We start from the raw sequence: 15,239 nt of genomic DNA on the forward strand, positions 1-15,239 counted from the left end.
AACGATGTGCTGTTCCAGTGGACGTAATTTATATTAATATCAGGAATAATCTACAGTTATCAAAAAGAATAAGAAGAACCTTGTTAACCAAATAATTCCTGGCAGTGTCAAGAAATCCCGCAGCCAAGCACATTGCGACTCTTCTTCTTCATTCCCGAAAAAATGAACGCGCACGAGCTTTAAGACTGAAGCTTCTGACAAGATAACAAAACTAAAGAAACATTTCATGAAATGAAAAACCTACGCCTAGTTCACGCCTCGATAACAATCTGTTTGGCAAAAGGCGAACGGGGAGAGGAGGGTCGACGGCTACGTCCTAAAACACCGACGCTGATACCAGCGCCGTCTGTATCGCAGGTAGTCATACATGCAACTATCATTGCACAATGCTCTCGGTATATCAAGACAAGGCCACGACGAGTTACTGTCGCGGACAGCAGCGAGCAACGCCGATGAGGTCAGAGGTGCTGGACACTCACCAATGACGACGAGGTGCGTGGTGAGTTTGCGCGTCCAGTCCTTCTTGAAGTCGACGGCGCACACGTAGGAGCCGTTGTCTGCGTGCCTCAGGCGGTCGATGCTAAGCACGGCGGGCGTCTGGATGACCGAGAAGTAGGCCCGGCCCTGGAGGCTGCTCCGCTGCGCGCTCTGGCGTATCTGCGACAGACTGCCCGTCCTCGGGTTCACGTCCACGCTGTACACGGGGTTCGGACCGGAGTCCTTGAACCAGCGGATGCGCACCGGGAAGTCGCCCGCACCTGGGGCGCTGATGTCGCAGCTCAGCTGCACCTGGCTCCCTTCCAGCGCCGTCACCGTGAAAGCCTCGGCTGTGAAGGTAAGGAAGACAGTGTTTTCACATCCGCTATGCCATTAACACTCAAGTGTGTGTACATTCAGCACAAGCAATACTTCTCAAGAGTGACGATGTCGTCACTCAAGTTAAGGCCATTATTCAAGTCACAGTGCCTCGCGTTGAAAGACACCGAAAGTAAATGTATTCAAAGTAATTCCACTGACCGAGAATAATATAGCAAAAATTTGAGACAGACCCAGCAATTGTGAACAACGGGAAAAGTTTATGAACGCAATTTTTCCATATACTGTGAGATTTCACTATAACAATTAATATTTCCGCGGATCTCCCGTCGGCAGGCTTGCATCTTTCTCGCTATTAACATTTTTGCTAACATCAGAAGCGCTTCGCGTTGGTTTCCTAGGGCAGTTTTAACTGCTTGATGCGAGCAACAGAAACACTATAAAAGAAATATTTCGCTACGCATTGGAATAATGGAACATTATATTCAATATTTTTGTAACAGTACCTTACAATGCTTCAATATTCAAATGTTTGTCCAATAGTCCTGGACACGAAGAGCCTAATTTTTGAGCCCAAGTCTATGGGACGTATTTATTACGTAATGAGAGAAACGTGCCTAAGCTTCAAGAGGACGCTTCAGAAAATACGGAAAGCGTTTTTATTTTTGTTTGTTTCTTTTCAAAGATGTCCTTACACAGCACAGACAGTACAACGTGATCTTTCGTGAAAAAAAAGAAAAATATGTGGTCAAAAACCTGCCAGTCCTTGAGACAACTTCATTTAAATAACAATATGACAAGCAGCTGATTTTGGCAGCAAGGAAAACCCGATTACCTCTACTGTTGGCGTGATGAAAGCTACGCTGGTTCTGTCAGAGAAATAAATTATCACGCGAGCCGGTTTTCTGTTTTTTTTTTTTACTGTTTGCCTCTCTCCCGTCAACCCAACTTTTCTAACCGAAGCGAGTTAACGACCATAAAAGGGGCGAGCTAATTAATCTAGAGTTGAACAGTTATAAAATACGGCATCTGGCTAGTTCCAGCGCACAATTCATTTATCATCCACAAACGTTGCTCCGGTTCGCTCTAGACCCGCATTCCTTCGCACAAAATGCGCGACACAATCTCCGTTGCTTTATGAACGAGCACGTATTCATGTCGTTTGAACAGAGTCATCACATGCCCACTTTTGCGCATTTTCTATGCAGAACGTGACGAACACCTTTTTTCTAGTAATGCAGTTTTTTTTTGACAGCTGCAAAGTTGTTGAAAGAGAAAAATACCCTAAATTTCTAAATTTCAAAAGCTTATAAGTGTTAAATGCAATAACTCGCTCTGTCTTCGGTGCTCGTAAGTAGCTTTACCGATAGCATAACGTGCCGACGACTGGGCATTCCACCTATTTTTTTCTTTGTGAATATTTCATAAAAACATCATGCGACCGCAGCTGTGCTGACGAGTTATTATAAGGCGACTGTACCTGAAAAGCAGCCCCTCCTGTCATGACAATGCGGGTTCATCAATAATTTATTCTGTAGAACTAGCGCACACAAAGGCAACAACCAGGGAAGAAGCCAACAAGAGCTTACAGGAGAAACTGCTAGTGACTGCAGCCCGTCCTGTACGAAAGAGAATGACAAGCCTCGTGTACTGCCTCCTTGATGCCATCTACACGTCATCTACGCGCAAGTTTGCAGCCGAAGTCATATGTGCCATTACTCCTTACAGTATAAAGAGGGCAGGCAGATGGTTTCTTCGCACACACAAAGTGAACAAGGGAGGGAAAAGCTTCAGGGTGCTTACCAACACTTCAGCAAGAAGACGTCTTCGTCTGGGCAAAGCGTTCATTATTGGCGGGGTTTAAATAGGGCCTTCACTCCGAAGAGGAAGGCCCTTTGAGAGGGAAGAGGGCGTCAAGTGGAAATGTCGTTAGGATGGATATCTTGAATTTCAAGATTCATGCTCTACTCCCTAACCCCCTCCCCACTAGGGTTTAATTAGGGACTTCACTCCGAAGAGGAAGGCCCTTTGAGAGGAAGGAGGGCGTGAAGTGAGAATGTCGTTAGGATGGATATCTTGAATATCAAGATTCATGCTCTACTCCCTAACCGCCTCCCCACTAGGGTTTAAACAGAACCTTCACTCTGAGGAGGAAAGCCCAGTGAGGGAGAGGAGGGCGCGATGTGAGAAGGAGGTTAGGATGGAGAGCATGAGCTTGATTGGTTCACGCTTTCCATCTTAACCCCCATCTGTCTTCACGGCCTCCTCCCCATCACTTGACCTTCCTCCTAGGAGTGAAGACCCTATTAAAGCCCCACCAACGATGAACGCTTTTCCCAGACGAAGAAAAGTCCTCTTGTAAAAACGTTGGCAAGCACGCTGAAGCTTTACCGTCCCTTGTTCACTTCGTGTTACTCCTCATAGGTTATTTATAGCCGCCACAGTTTCTCAGTTTCACGTGTAGGGTAGCATACTGGGCGTCACATAGTTGACCTCCCTGCCTTTCCGTTCATCATTCTCTCTCTCTCTTCTCAGTTGCTAAAGCATTCAGCTGCTTAACGGTCGCGATGGCACCATTCTGACGGAGACGAAATGCAATAATCCTGCCTTGCCATGCGCTGTCAGTGCGCGGAAAAGAATGCCAGGTGGTCTAAATTGACCCAAAATACTCTTCTGCTCCATATCTCATAGGCCAGGTGCAGCCTCGAGACACTCAAGCCCACCGTTTTGTACCAAATATTTAATATTCATTGATAGAATGATGTGCATAAAGGAAAGAAACCGTGAGTACGATATTAACAGGCGACACAAGCTTACAACCAGAACTTTAAGTACATAAACAAATAAAAAATCACCTATACCAATACTAAGCAGCAAGCACTTAAAGTTACTCTTGTTCCATGAGGCACCGTTGCCCTCGAGGTGATATTTATGCGTTTCCATAAGACCAAGGAAAATTACTCTTCAATAATTCATCTATACTTTTCGTCTTTTGCTCGCAACTTACGAGGTAGCCCATATCCTTAGCATCACGACAAGCCTTGTGTGCTGTTGGTCTCTCAAGTCGCTGGAGAATAAAAAAGCATCTGGAAGAAAAGGCTTTGACAGCAAAAACAAAATGATCTGCGGAAATGTTTCAGAACGTCGTTATTGTTCAAAGCAACCAGGCGACGAATTTTGATTCTCAGCCGCATTGTGGTTCACTTAAGGCACTCCGTAAGCTCAAAGTCTGTGTAAGGTAACGAGAACCCTCGTCCTCAACTTCCCAAACATTTCAGTCCTAGGAGCAGCGTAAGGGCTTCATTATATGGCTGAGAAGGTACTTCCTATTGACTGGTTATTTTTGGCAAAGGAGGTGCATTAAAGCAGGGCGCCCAGAAACAACTCCTCACTGGTCACTTTAAGCCTTTGAGAAGACGCTTGGGCTCATTGCATTCGAAGCCATGCCGATGTCAATCGAAAGCCACTTCCACTAATGGCCGCTCAGAAACGAATGGCGCCTGGTGTCAAGTCAATCCATTCGTACCTTCAACTCATTCTCCTCCCCTCAGGATAGCCATTCTCTTGTGTCGCATTCAATAGCTCCCAAAGACGATCACACCACTTCTATCGACTTGCGCGCTACTGACCGGCGAGCGCCCACAAGATTATTTTCTGAACAAACAGACGCACCGGACGAGTAATACAAGATTTCAGTTTTTATTTATTGCTTGCTGCTTCTCTGACTTTTTGTTTTCTGTATCTCGCTCGCTCAGCCTTCAGGACAGCGCCAAATTGACGCTGACAAATGACGCGTCTTCGAAGGGTAGCGTGCCAGCCCCTTTAGACCCCTGTCTCTTAACGTTGACACGAGACGACGCCCACCTTTTGTCTCAACCCCCACTCCCCCTTTTCCTTCGCCTTGTCGACTCGTCGTCGAAACCAGGTGTATCGATTCCTGCGCACTTTCACCTTGCTTTCGCGTCGCACTGCTGTCGCCGCCGTTGACTACAGCGACGACGAGATGGGAACTCAATTTGCTCCGCAAACACGAGGGTGCGACTCGTGTGCGGCCGCGAGTGCCAAAAGTGGCTTTGTCTTGACTCGCCTTTGTGTCGACCGGGATGACAAACGGCGGAAAGCCAGTGGGTTCCTTCTTTTCTTACTTCCCCTCCCTTGGGTTGCTGGTGCCGTATTCGCGACAAAGAGAATTGCCAAGAGGAGCAATGAGTCCCTCATTTTTTTTTCTCGTACAATTTCCCAGCCTTTACTGCGCGAAACAGCCGTTTTAGGTTTTGGTGAAATACGTTCGCGAGCGGGCGTTGGAGAAACAAAACAAAAAATACGACGAAAACGTCTTTTTCGTTTGAAGTCAGCTCCGCCTGCGTAATGCATCCTTAATAGCGAGTCCGGTGTTTCTCTATACGACCAGAGTTCGGTTTACATTAATCATTCGAGGCAAGCTTGGTGGGAGTTACTGTTACCCACGTGTCACCGCTTTCTTCTCACTGTTTTCTCTAAAACGCGCAAAAAAAATTACCTGATAAAACAACCCAATGCAATGAAACCTCCAAGCTATTAGGTTTCAGATAAGATCGATGATTAATACAAAACCGCCTTCAACACTGCTTCGACCCTTAGTAATAATCGAGCGACAGGTCCAATTTTCCTGAAAACTGCTGGCGGACAAATTTTAAACTTTGTGTATTTCTCAACTGCGGATATAAACCATGAAGATTGCTGCGAAGCGTATCTTGAGCCCAATATAGGTAAATACTAACTGCTATAGAACCAATTTTTTTCTACACTGGAACCCACTTTTCAGAGAAAAGTGACAGTAACAAACTAGAGCGCGCGATGAACATGCATGCGAATTCGCGCGCACATGCATACATCAACAACTGCGGAATCAATCCTTGCCTACCTGCTTCTATAAACTATGAAAAAATTAAGAATCTGCGAATGGGGTTTTCTTGTTGGTTGCGAAATGAGGAGTAGCGAGGAAAGAAATAATTTTTTTGTTATAACTGAAATACGGATCTCAATAGAGATATGTTCGTATATGTTGCTCATCCACTTAAGTGTTTTTTTGCGAACTTTTGGGTCCTCAATGCCAATTATTCAACATCCCCGCTCACCACTATATGTCCACCGACAAGTACTCTTTCCACTGAAGCTATCAAAAGCACTTTCCCCTGAAGCATGCTTAATGACCTATTCAGAATGGCCGGTAGTCCAGACTTTTGTCTCGCCCGTTGAATCATCACTATGGTGCTCTCAGAGCACTGAAGGTACCCGCTCTGCCCAAATGAACGCCTGGAAAAGATGACGCAGATGTAAACCTCCACTGACCAGAAAAAAGAAAACCCGAACGCCATAAGAGAGGAAGACGACGAATGCATGCTGATGCGGAATTTCGAAAAGATCTTTTCACTCCACACGCTCAAAAAAGAAAAAAAAATGTCGCGGAAAACGTTTCACGTCCTCCTCTACCTTGTTTGGCCATGCATCACTGTCTTTCTCTTTTCCTTTCCTTGCCTTTTCCAAAAGTGAATGCGCAGAATTCTGTTGCATCTATGAAAACGCGTTGGCACAAAACTCCTCTTTTCCACGCTTCATTTTTTTTCTCTCTTTCTCGTTCGCAAAAGTTTCTGCGTTCAACCGCAAAGCGGACATGGATGAAAATGTCGCGCCGTCTTCACTGGCACGTCAGCCCAGCCCCGAGCCGACATCCCGCGATGCTTTTCTCGGGTTCGCGCATTCTCACTCCCTCTTTCCTCCTGTTCTCTCCCCCCAAAACAACCGCCTCTCTCTCTCACTCTCGCCTTTTCCTCACACTCTCCTCCCATTCTTTAGTATTTCCTTTCGCAACCACTCTCTCTCCTCTTCTCCTTTCATACCCCGAGTTTTGAGCGGCCGCCTGCAGAGAGGTTGGTTCGCTTTTTATCTCTGGAACGCCCTGTCAGCACCAGCGGACAGCTTTTCATGCCTTCTGCGCCTGCTCACGGTTTTTGTTTTTCCTTTCCTACCACGAGGTGGAATCTTCAGTTTCTCTTCCGCGTGTGCGGGTACTTTCCCGCGTCTCTACTGCGCGGCCCGCCTCTTGTCCTCGGCTTCCGCATTCGCCCCGACAGTGGTGTAACACTCGTCTCTCACCGCGCTCGTCATGAAGCGCAAAACGCACGCCGCCATACAGGCAATAGAGTAAGCAAAAAAAAAGGTAAAAAGGAAAACGGAGCATGGTTTTGGGGGAAAGGAGGAGAGTAGGGATGGGAGTGTAATGAGGGAGGCGGCAGGGGGAAAGGTTCGTCGAAGCTTCGCTAGAAAATGACGTTCTTTTTCGCAGCACAAGAGGGTAGAGAACAGATAGCGCACAGGAGAGGGACGTTGAGAGGCAGCGCGCGATCGAGCGAGATTCTTCACTCACGGCCGGCGACCGAGAGACGACGTGAACGTTGGAGCAGCAGCAGCAGAAGCGGCGGAAAACTATGTTGCGGAGTGTGCGGTGTACATCTGCACTCGTTTTTGTGCTGGGTGGCACGTTCGCTTGCTCTAGTTGTTGCTGTTTTTTTTATTATTACCGGGTTCGTGGTCCGTAGTGGCGTCAAAGAAAGCTGGATCGCCTAAACGCTGGCCGATGTCCCCGTCGTCGGCTCTCCTCAGGAGCGCGTCGTCTTGTTACCGAGGGGGTGTCAGGGCTGTCCCCTCGTCTGTTTTGATATTGATGTTTTGTTGTTGTTGTTGTTGATGATGATGTTGTGGCCATGCTTTCTGTGCTGTATCTTTGAGCGTGAGTTTGAGTTTCTAGCAGTGAAAGGGGCCACCTATGCCGACGTGTTTTGAGGAGTGTAGGCTACTAAGCGTTTCTTGCGAACGCGTTTTCGTGTTGTGGTTTGGCGTCGTCTTTGGTCCCCTTCAGAAATGTGCGTTCCTGTAATCACCACCTGATTGCGTTTGGATCTTGCGCCGTTTTGTTTTTAACTACTGATCATCATGTAGTTTTTTTCTGTGCAGCAGCTCACACTCTCGAATTTTTTGGTTTTTCATAGCCTCACATTCCTGCCGACGGTATGCGTCATAACAGAAACAAAATAATTCGGGTGTGAATAGTCCATCAAGCACTACAAGCTCGCGTATACAAGCACCTATTCCTGTTCGTCATGCACATTCCACCTGCACATGTTCCGCTCTGCGGCGCAAGTTCTGACGCACTTGGAGTTTAAGGGTTATATCTCAACCCACGAACACGCCACCGTCAAGGAAAATTCGCTTGTTACGTCTCTTGTGATCATAGTCGAGGTTAGTGTGAAAGTAGGGAAAGTTGAGGGGTGATGTAATAGTATAAGGGAACGAATAAATCCTGCATGTGTGTTTCGTATAGAAAATGAGTTCGTAACCACGACAAAATGCCCCTAGTTTTGCCCTGATCAGTAAGTATTCATGTCCAATCAGCTCATTCAGATTGTCTATATTAACGTCTTGAAGGAAGAAATCCGTTCCCAAAATTTCATGCTGTATAGTAATGAGTTCTCATCTGTTTAAGGGGCTGTTTTTCGGCACGATTGAAGTCTTCTTCCATTAGGAGGCGAAGACAAAGGCGGAAGAGGGTTCCCAATTACGCCGCCTTTTACCGGGTTATCTGCTGCCTTTTAATAACAACTTTAGCTATCTGAAGTCCTCTTCGTGCCCTGTGGGGACAAAAAGTTCTAAAGGAGAACACTGTGAAGCGTTTATTGCCATCAGGAATTTGTGTGCAGTGCTTTCGGGTAGCTTGGTGGAGTCAAGAGGTGTTATGCGATATTTTTATTTGCAAATTGATGGTTTAGCGTCCCAAATTTGCAAATGACGTATGAAATCCAAGTGTAGGGTTCATGCCTACAGGGGTGTTCTTTACTGACCACCGGCTTAGCAGAATGAACATTTAATGGGCGTTAGCGTTTGTTCCAAATAATTCGGTTCCGAAATTCGATCTCACGTGCTAGGACTTAGCAGGTGAACTCGTTAACCGCAGCGCCATTGTGGCGGGTTGGTGCAGAAAAGAGTATCGTTCCCCTCACATGCAATATTGCAATGATACTCCGTGCGTTCATTCCGAATGATTCGTATTTGGTTCGGAAATCAAGCAGTGAACAGTGTGCAATGCCTTGCTTTGTATACTGCATGCAAATCATTTGAGAAACGCTACAAAGATTAGAAACTGATCTGATGCCCTATAGTGGTTGAAGCACCCGCCTCTTAAGCTGAAGTTGCGAGATTAGATTACCAGTGCCACAGGAGATCAACCGGTTTTATACTATATAAACGCTTTCTCCTGGCCTGGCGCTTGGATTTTACCGGGGCGAAATGCTTGTGAAAAGTACTTTGACCTCACCCTGAGCAGACCAAGTACGTTACTCAAGGAGCTTTCTAGCCGAGTTGCCCTTGCGTCAATAGAAATTGAATCATCATCATCATGAAAGTGATTTTGTTTCTCCTCGCCATCTTTCTAGCAGCTACACTATGTCAAAGACGTTTTAGACGATAAAAAAAATGTTAAAAAAGAAGACTCCGCATAGCTCTTCTAAGCGGCTTCACATATTTCGAGCAGGCTTTCAACAAGCCAGACACGAGGTGTCGGATTTTTTGTTTCTGCCGATCCGGACCGGTCTTCTCGGCACGCCTAGTCAGGCCGTTGATTGGACAAACACAAGGCCAGGGCCAGGAGGTTCCGGATTGCGCTCTCTTGGACCGGATGCTCAGAGCGCGCCACTACATGGAGGAAGACGAGAGCGATGCTGACAGGGGAGAAAGGTACGGTAGAGGATGAGGAGGAACGCACTTCTTTGCGGGGCCAAGCGTGAGAACGCGCAACTATGGAACGGCCATCTTGGAGTGTTGCTCGTTAACGACGCTACTGTCGCGGGCGGCTATATCGACCGATGTCCACCCCGCCGCCCACGCCCCTCCCCCGCCATGCTCCCTTCTCTCGCTTGCTGCCATACCCTTGTCATTTCTGTCATCGCACCCTCGGCCTCCTCCTTATTCACCGCGCCTTATCGCTCTTCAACGTGTCTTCTTTCCCTTCTCACTATCGCTTTTTGTCCTTCGATTTCTTCCACTTTCACTAAGGGAGAATCGCCTCTCGTTTTTGTCTTATCTCCGCAGCTTTATCTGCCATGTACTTCTTTCTAGTGTCACTAAGAGCGCCTTCTTCTTGCTTTATGTTTTGTGCCGGTGTTCTTAATAAACACGCCTTGGCTCTTCTCGTTTGCGTGTAATGAACGGACGCCCTCTCAATGTTGACCTTTCCGCTTTAATGTGGCGCCGACGTTTTGCACTTGTGCGACATACGTTCCTGTCGCGCAATGCTTCGCGCGTCTTCAGTCTCGGCTTTTCAATAAGGAAGCAGAATAACTGACTTCGTATTGTCCGCTAAAGAGAAGTATATGACGCTGGCGCGTCTGGGTAAATTAAATGGCTTACCTCTCGTGCGAAACAAGCATCCCTGCGCACAGCAGTGGAAGGCTGGCTGAGAATAGTCAAGGCTCTGACTTATATGTTCCCGGCAGTGATTTGCCTGAGGTAGGTGTACTTGGCAATGCGAGATAAGAAAACACAGCCCACGGCCAGTCACGTCTCCTCTGTTGATTCCTCGTGTTCTTCATTGTACTCCGCATCCCCTTCTTTTGTTTAGTTGTGCGCGCCTTCGTATGGGGTTCGCCTTCATCCCCACTCGCCTAGCCGTCTCTGACTTCCGCGTTCTCATTCCGTGCGCTCTGTATACATTTTTTCTTCTTACGCTCCCAACCTCCCGCGACGACTTCCCCTCTCTCTTCCCGAACCACCCACTCGCGATTTGTATCTCGTTTCCCGTCTCTCCCCGCTACTGTCTGGCGTCGCACTCCTCCCGGAAATAGAAACTAGGCAGGGTCCAGACAGCTCCATTTTCCTCGGTCCCTTATAACAATCAACTGGCTCTTCTTCCGTCGCTTCCTTTCCTCTCCCACACACCCGGTATCGCACCACACGCGCTACCCCACATCTCTGCCTTCCTCTTCCCTCAAGAAACCCGTCAGTCCTCTGCGCTGTCCCGTCTCCAGCGAGTGACGGTTGCCAGACTCGAAGCCCTCCCTTTCTTGCCTTATCCCCTTCCTCGCAGTGTCTCCGCAGCTCGCGTTATGAGAGCGGAGCTGGCAGGAAACAAGCGAGGAGCACAATTCAACCCTCTTCCTCCCTGCACCTCCTCGTCTTGCACAGGCTCTTGCTCTTCCCTCCTCCACTTCCTCCTTTCCCCTCGCCACGCTCTGGCGGCCGCAGTCAGCGAGGAAACAAAGTTGCACTGCGGATGGCGTTCCGATGGCGGCGCGCTCCACTTCCGGAGTCGCCTTGCCACTTCGCCGCCCCGGCAGCCGGTTCCTTCAACCCATTTCGGGAGAAGACGACGAGGATGACGACGCTGAGGACGGCGATACATCCGATACACGCGCGGCCATTGCGCGCTGCTCCCAAGGCTTACCTTCCCTCCCCCGCGCCTTGCTGCCGACATGGCCGTTGTGCGGCCAACTAATGGTGCTGATAAGAGCCCTCGGGTTTTGTGTTTACCCGCCAACCACAGGCCGCTGCGGCGAAGTAAAATGTTCCGATTACCCGGCCTCTTTGTCACTTACTTTTGCGGGCGCTGTTCTTGGACGATGGCGCTGTAGCCGAGCAAAAAAACCCAGAAATCACAAACGGGAAATAAGTGATGAGCAATTGAGTCGAAGCGGTTATTGCGGGAAAGTGCCTCCGTTTCCCGATAGTGGCTGTGGTTACATCTCGAAGCTGTAAAATGGACCTGCTGGAGTTTCTTGAAGCGGAGTCCTTAAAAGCGACACTTGAAGCGCCCATTCGCCACAAATTTGTTCGCGTCCATTTATCCTTATCTATTTCTATAGGTCGCTTTCCGGTCTGTCTCTTTCCTTCTAGTCATCTTGATAATTAGAAGCTGGAAAATAAAGTTAATAACTGAACGCCTGAAAACCTTTTTTTGATGTGCGCGTGTTGTAGTACAAGCAAGGGAATAAAACTAATTCGCAGAACCACTCACTTTTGTCTCGACTCTAATTGCTGTATGCTAAAAGATATATCTTTTTATATAAGTAGCTTTTCATAGTATGTCCTGCACCTGTGGCTGTTGATCCTGCTACTGTTAGTAAATTATCTTGGGAGACTGGGTTTGGGGCTTATGGGTTTCATATTCATGCACACTAAAGATAAAATATGATGCATTAGTGCCTTCTCAACTGTCAGCTCCACGTCATTTATGTAATATACACTAGGTAGTACAGGGACAAAGCATTCACATAACGACTGAATAGAGCAGATGAGAAAGTTGACGGATAAGGTTTCGGGATTAACGTCGGATCTATGAATGCTGCGCAGTCCTCGCGCGATATTCGTGCAGGTTTCCAGGTAGATGCACGAAAGCGAAAATTAGGGTGAACTCCTCAGTCATCATACACGCTTTTTTAGTCATTGAACATTTTGAAGCCTTGATCACAGCGCAGCTCCGGAATGCCATTGATGGAGAAAGAGGGGAGGGTATTTGACTTGCTGCTTCGGGATCCTAACGCCACTGTATGTCTACTTGAGCGATAGCCGCTTCTAAACTGCCGTGCTTACAACATTCTTGTGCAGTGCACACTCTTTGTTCCGGTTTAAAGTGTCTATCAAAGGTATCTGTACTTTTCATGTCCAAGAAAATGACTAAATCTTGCGCACGCGTCTTATAGTTGAAATTCGCCTGTCGGTAGCACAGTCTTGTTCCATACGTAAGTACAAGCTTCAAGCTTGAGACCTGGGGACAACATAGCTGCATGCAGCATGGCGATGCATGAGACTCATTGTCATTGTGTAAGTGCAGTTCGACATCCATAAAGTGGGACCCTTTTTACGATTTTCTGCCACGATCATAAAAGCGACCGTTAGGAGAGTCTACTTGTTTCAAGTGTCTGTGCAAAAAAAAAAAAAAAAACGCTGCTCGTGAATTGCACATGTACTCGAAAAAATAATGGACGTCGCGCACTTGGATACGTCTGGTCGTTTCAAACGCAGCGACACTTGAAGCTATGGAGAGTTAATGAATTAGCAGCGGGTGTACTTTAAAAGGCAACAGTTAGTGAATGTCCACCTGCACACAGTCGGTTACAGCAAATTTATGCAAGACACGCAAACTCCTTCGAGTGCTTCGTGTGCACGATGCGTATATTATTCTTAACCTAATACTACCACAGTGAAATGTTTTTTTGCGCGTGTGTCTCTGCGACATATGTTGACGTGATTACTTCTAAAAGGAGTTGATGTTACAGAACCAAACCGTTCCTGTAACTCGCTTTGAGTTGTAATGGCTCGCAGTCGTTTGCTCCAACTCCTCTTAGATGTTTAAAATGCCTAAATGGGTTCAAGTCACGCATAAAGTAATGAACGAACGAACTTGGAGGACGCGGATTTAATAGTCACGTAGGCACGACTCTATTTTATTGCTATATAGCTCCGCCAAAACAAAAGTTCGCAATGCAGGCGTGCAATATTAAGGAAACGTTAGGGTTAGCAGAACACATGAAGAATCTACTCGTTTGCTTTGGAACGAGCGCGAGATCTACCTAGCAGTTTCGTACTTTTGAGCCAACACGCTTTAAATACAACAGTGCGCAGTTATGGGCTTCCTTCCCACGCTGCAGCTGCATTCTTGGATAGAGTAAAAATATGCTTTCTTAAGCTACACATCGCAAGCACATTTAGGTTCTTAGTGTTGTATCCCTGGCGCGACTTCTTGTTTTACTTGTTTGCTACTAATATGAGAAACTCATCGGCAATTAGAGACGAAACTCGCCTCACGTCCTATTAAAGTACTGAAAATGGGAATGCTGGGGTTTCCTCTTGGGTAGTTATTTTTTTGTTCGGTGATCATTATCAAAGCGCCTCAGTTTGAGTCGTTTATTCACTTAAAACTTGAATCAACCGGTAACTTAAACGGCTTGCATGTGACGTCATGGCCGCCATGATGGATCGCAGAACATAGTTTCAAGCGTATAGGCTTGAAGAGGTCACGTGTGAATAGGCAAATTAGAAAAGCACGCAGCTGTTCGCCATTCTCCTCGTCCTCAACATGGCTGCACCTATGACGTCTATGCAAGCCATCTAAAGCCCCCGAGCGCGAAACTCCACAACTCGCCTCTCGAACTTTCGCAGGCGGAAAGTGAGTCGGCGTTCTAGACAAATGAGGTCACGACGCTGAGGCGCAGAGGTTGGAATCGTCAAAGAGACATTGACAGATGACGCGCAGACCAACGAGGAAGCCACCGCGGTTTCTGCCGGATTGCACCAAGTCGATTGCCGAAATGAAGACGTCGTCGGTAATTGCGCAGATTCTTGCCCTCTCCCTTTGTCTTCGTTCCCTCGTCCTCTTTCTCACTCGCTCGCTCTCTTGCTCTCCGGACTAAGTTTACAGCGGCAAACCGCGATCCCAGCTCAGCTTAACTCGGCGGCTCAGTACAAGCTGGGCTTGCGGCCAGAACTAAGGCACGAAGATGAGCGATAGAAAGAAGGAAGTAGAAGGGAGAGAAAGACAGGTCGGGGACCTGCCATCCGCGCTGCGTCGCGTGCGAGCGGCCAAGCGCGTCAGATCGGGAGCCCGCGGGCGACGACAAATGAAGCCGAGCCAGAGAAGAGCCAGACTTTCTGTATTTCCTTTTTTTCTTTTCGGAAATCGCACGCTGTCGTGGCTGCCAGGGCGCTTCGCGGGCCGGTGAGCGCACGCGATTTCGCCCGCGGCTATGTGCGACTTCAAATCTTGGGGGCGCGCGCGGAAAATCGACTGGCTAGACGCTGCACCCTGAACGACGCTGTACCTGCCACACGTAGCACCCGCACATCAGCCGACGCGCAGACTGGCCCGATCAGTGGCGCAGATCATGCGCAGAACGCGTCGAACGACTTCTCGGGGAGCGGAAGCAAAAAATAATAACAGTAATTGAGAGGAAAAGTGAAGGTGAGAAAGGAGGTGGCAAATCGAAGAGGAAGCGGTGAGGAACACATGCGATTACTGCGAGTACTTCGTTGGCGCCGGTAACAGGAGGAGATTTTGGGGCACTATAAATACATACTTCGTAATTCTCTGCGCGAAAATATTACGTGATGATGCACGTGCGCGGTGGCAACAGCTTGGGGTTTCGGCGTTAATGATGCGGAAACGCTCGATTGTACAGCTCCTATCAGCTCGCGTTCCTGTTCTGATGAAGTGAGAGGGGAACGGAATACGTGGAAGCAAAGAACGAAGCAGTAAATTCGCATTTTTCTGCGCTTTCTTTAATTCGATTTTATAGGGTATCGCTTTCCCGCGTAATGATCTGGAATAAACGCTTAACCTTCTATCAGCGATTGTCCAAACTGAGTATCGCAAAACCGGCCGCCTCATCAAAAGCTGT

At 47.8% G+C, this 15,239-nt stretch overlaps 1 protein-coding gene across 1 annotated transcript in view; it reads right to left on the reverse strand.

The window, feature by feature from the left end:
- Positions 1 to 15,239, reverse strand: part of LOC144124984 (synaptogenesis protein syg-2-like) — a 317,203-nt gene that overhangs the window by 123,985 nt on the left and 177,979 nt on the right. Inside the window, exon 2 of the mRNA XM_077657983.1 lies at positions 480 to 827. Coding sequence (XP_077514109.1) covers positions 480 to 827 — 348 coding nt within the window. The remainder of the gene's footprint in view (positions 1 to 479; positions 828 to 15,239) is intronic.

The sequence above is a fragment of the Amblyomma americanum genome, chromosome 3 (assembly GCF_052857255.1).
Source record: "Amblyomma americanum isolate KBUSLIRL-KWMA chromosome 3, ASM5285725v1, whole genome shotgun sequence".
NCBI lineage: Eukaryota > Metazoa > Arthropoda > Arachnida > Ixodida > Ixodidae > Amblyomma > Amblyomma americanum.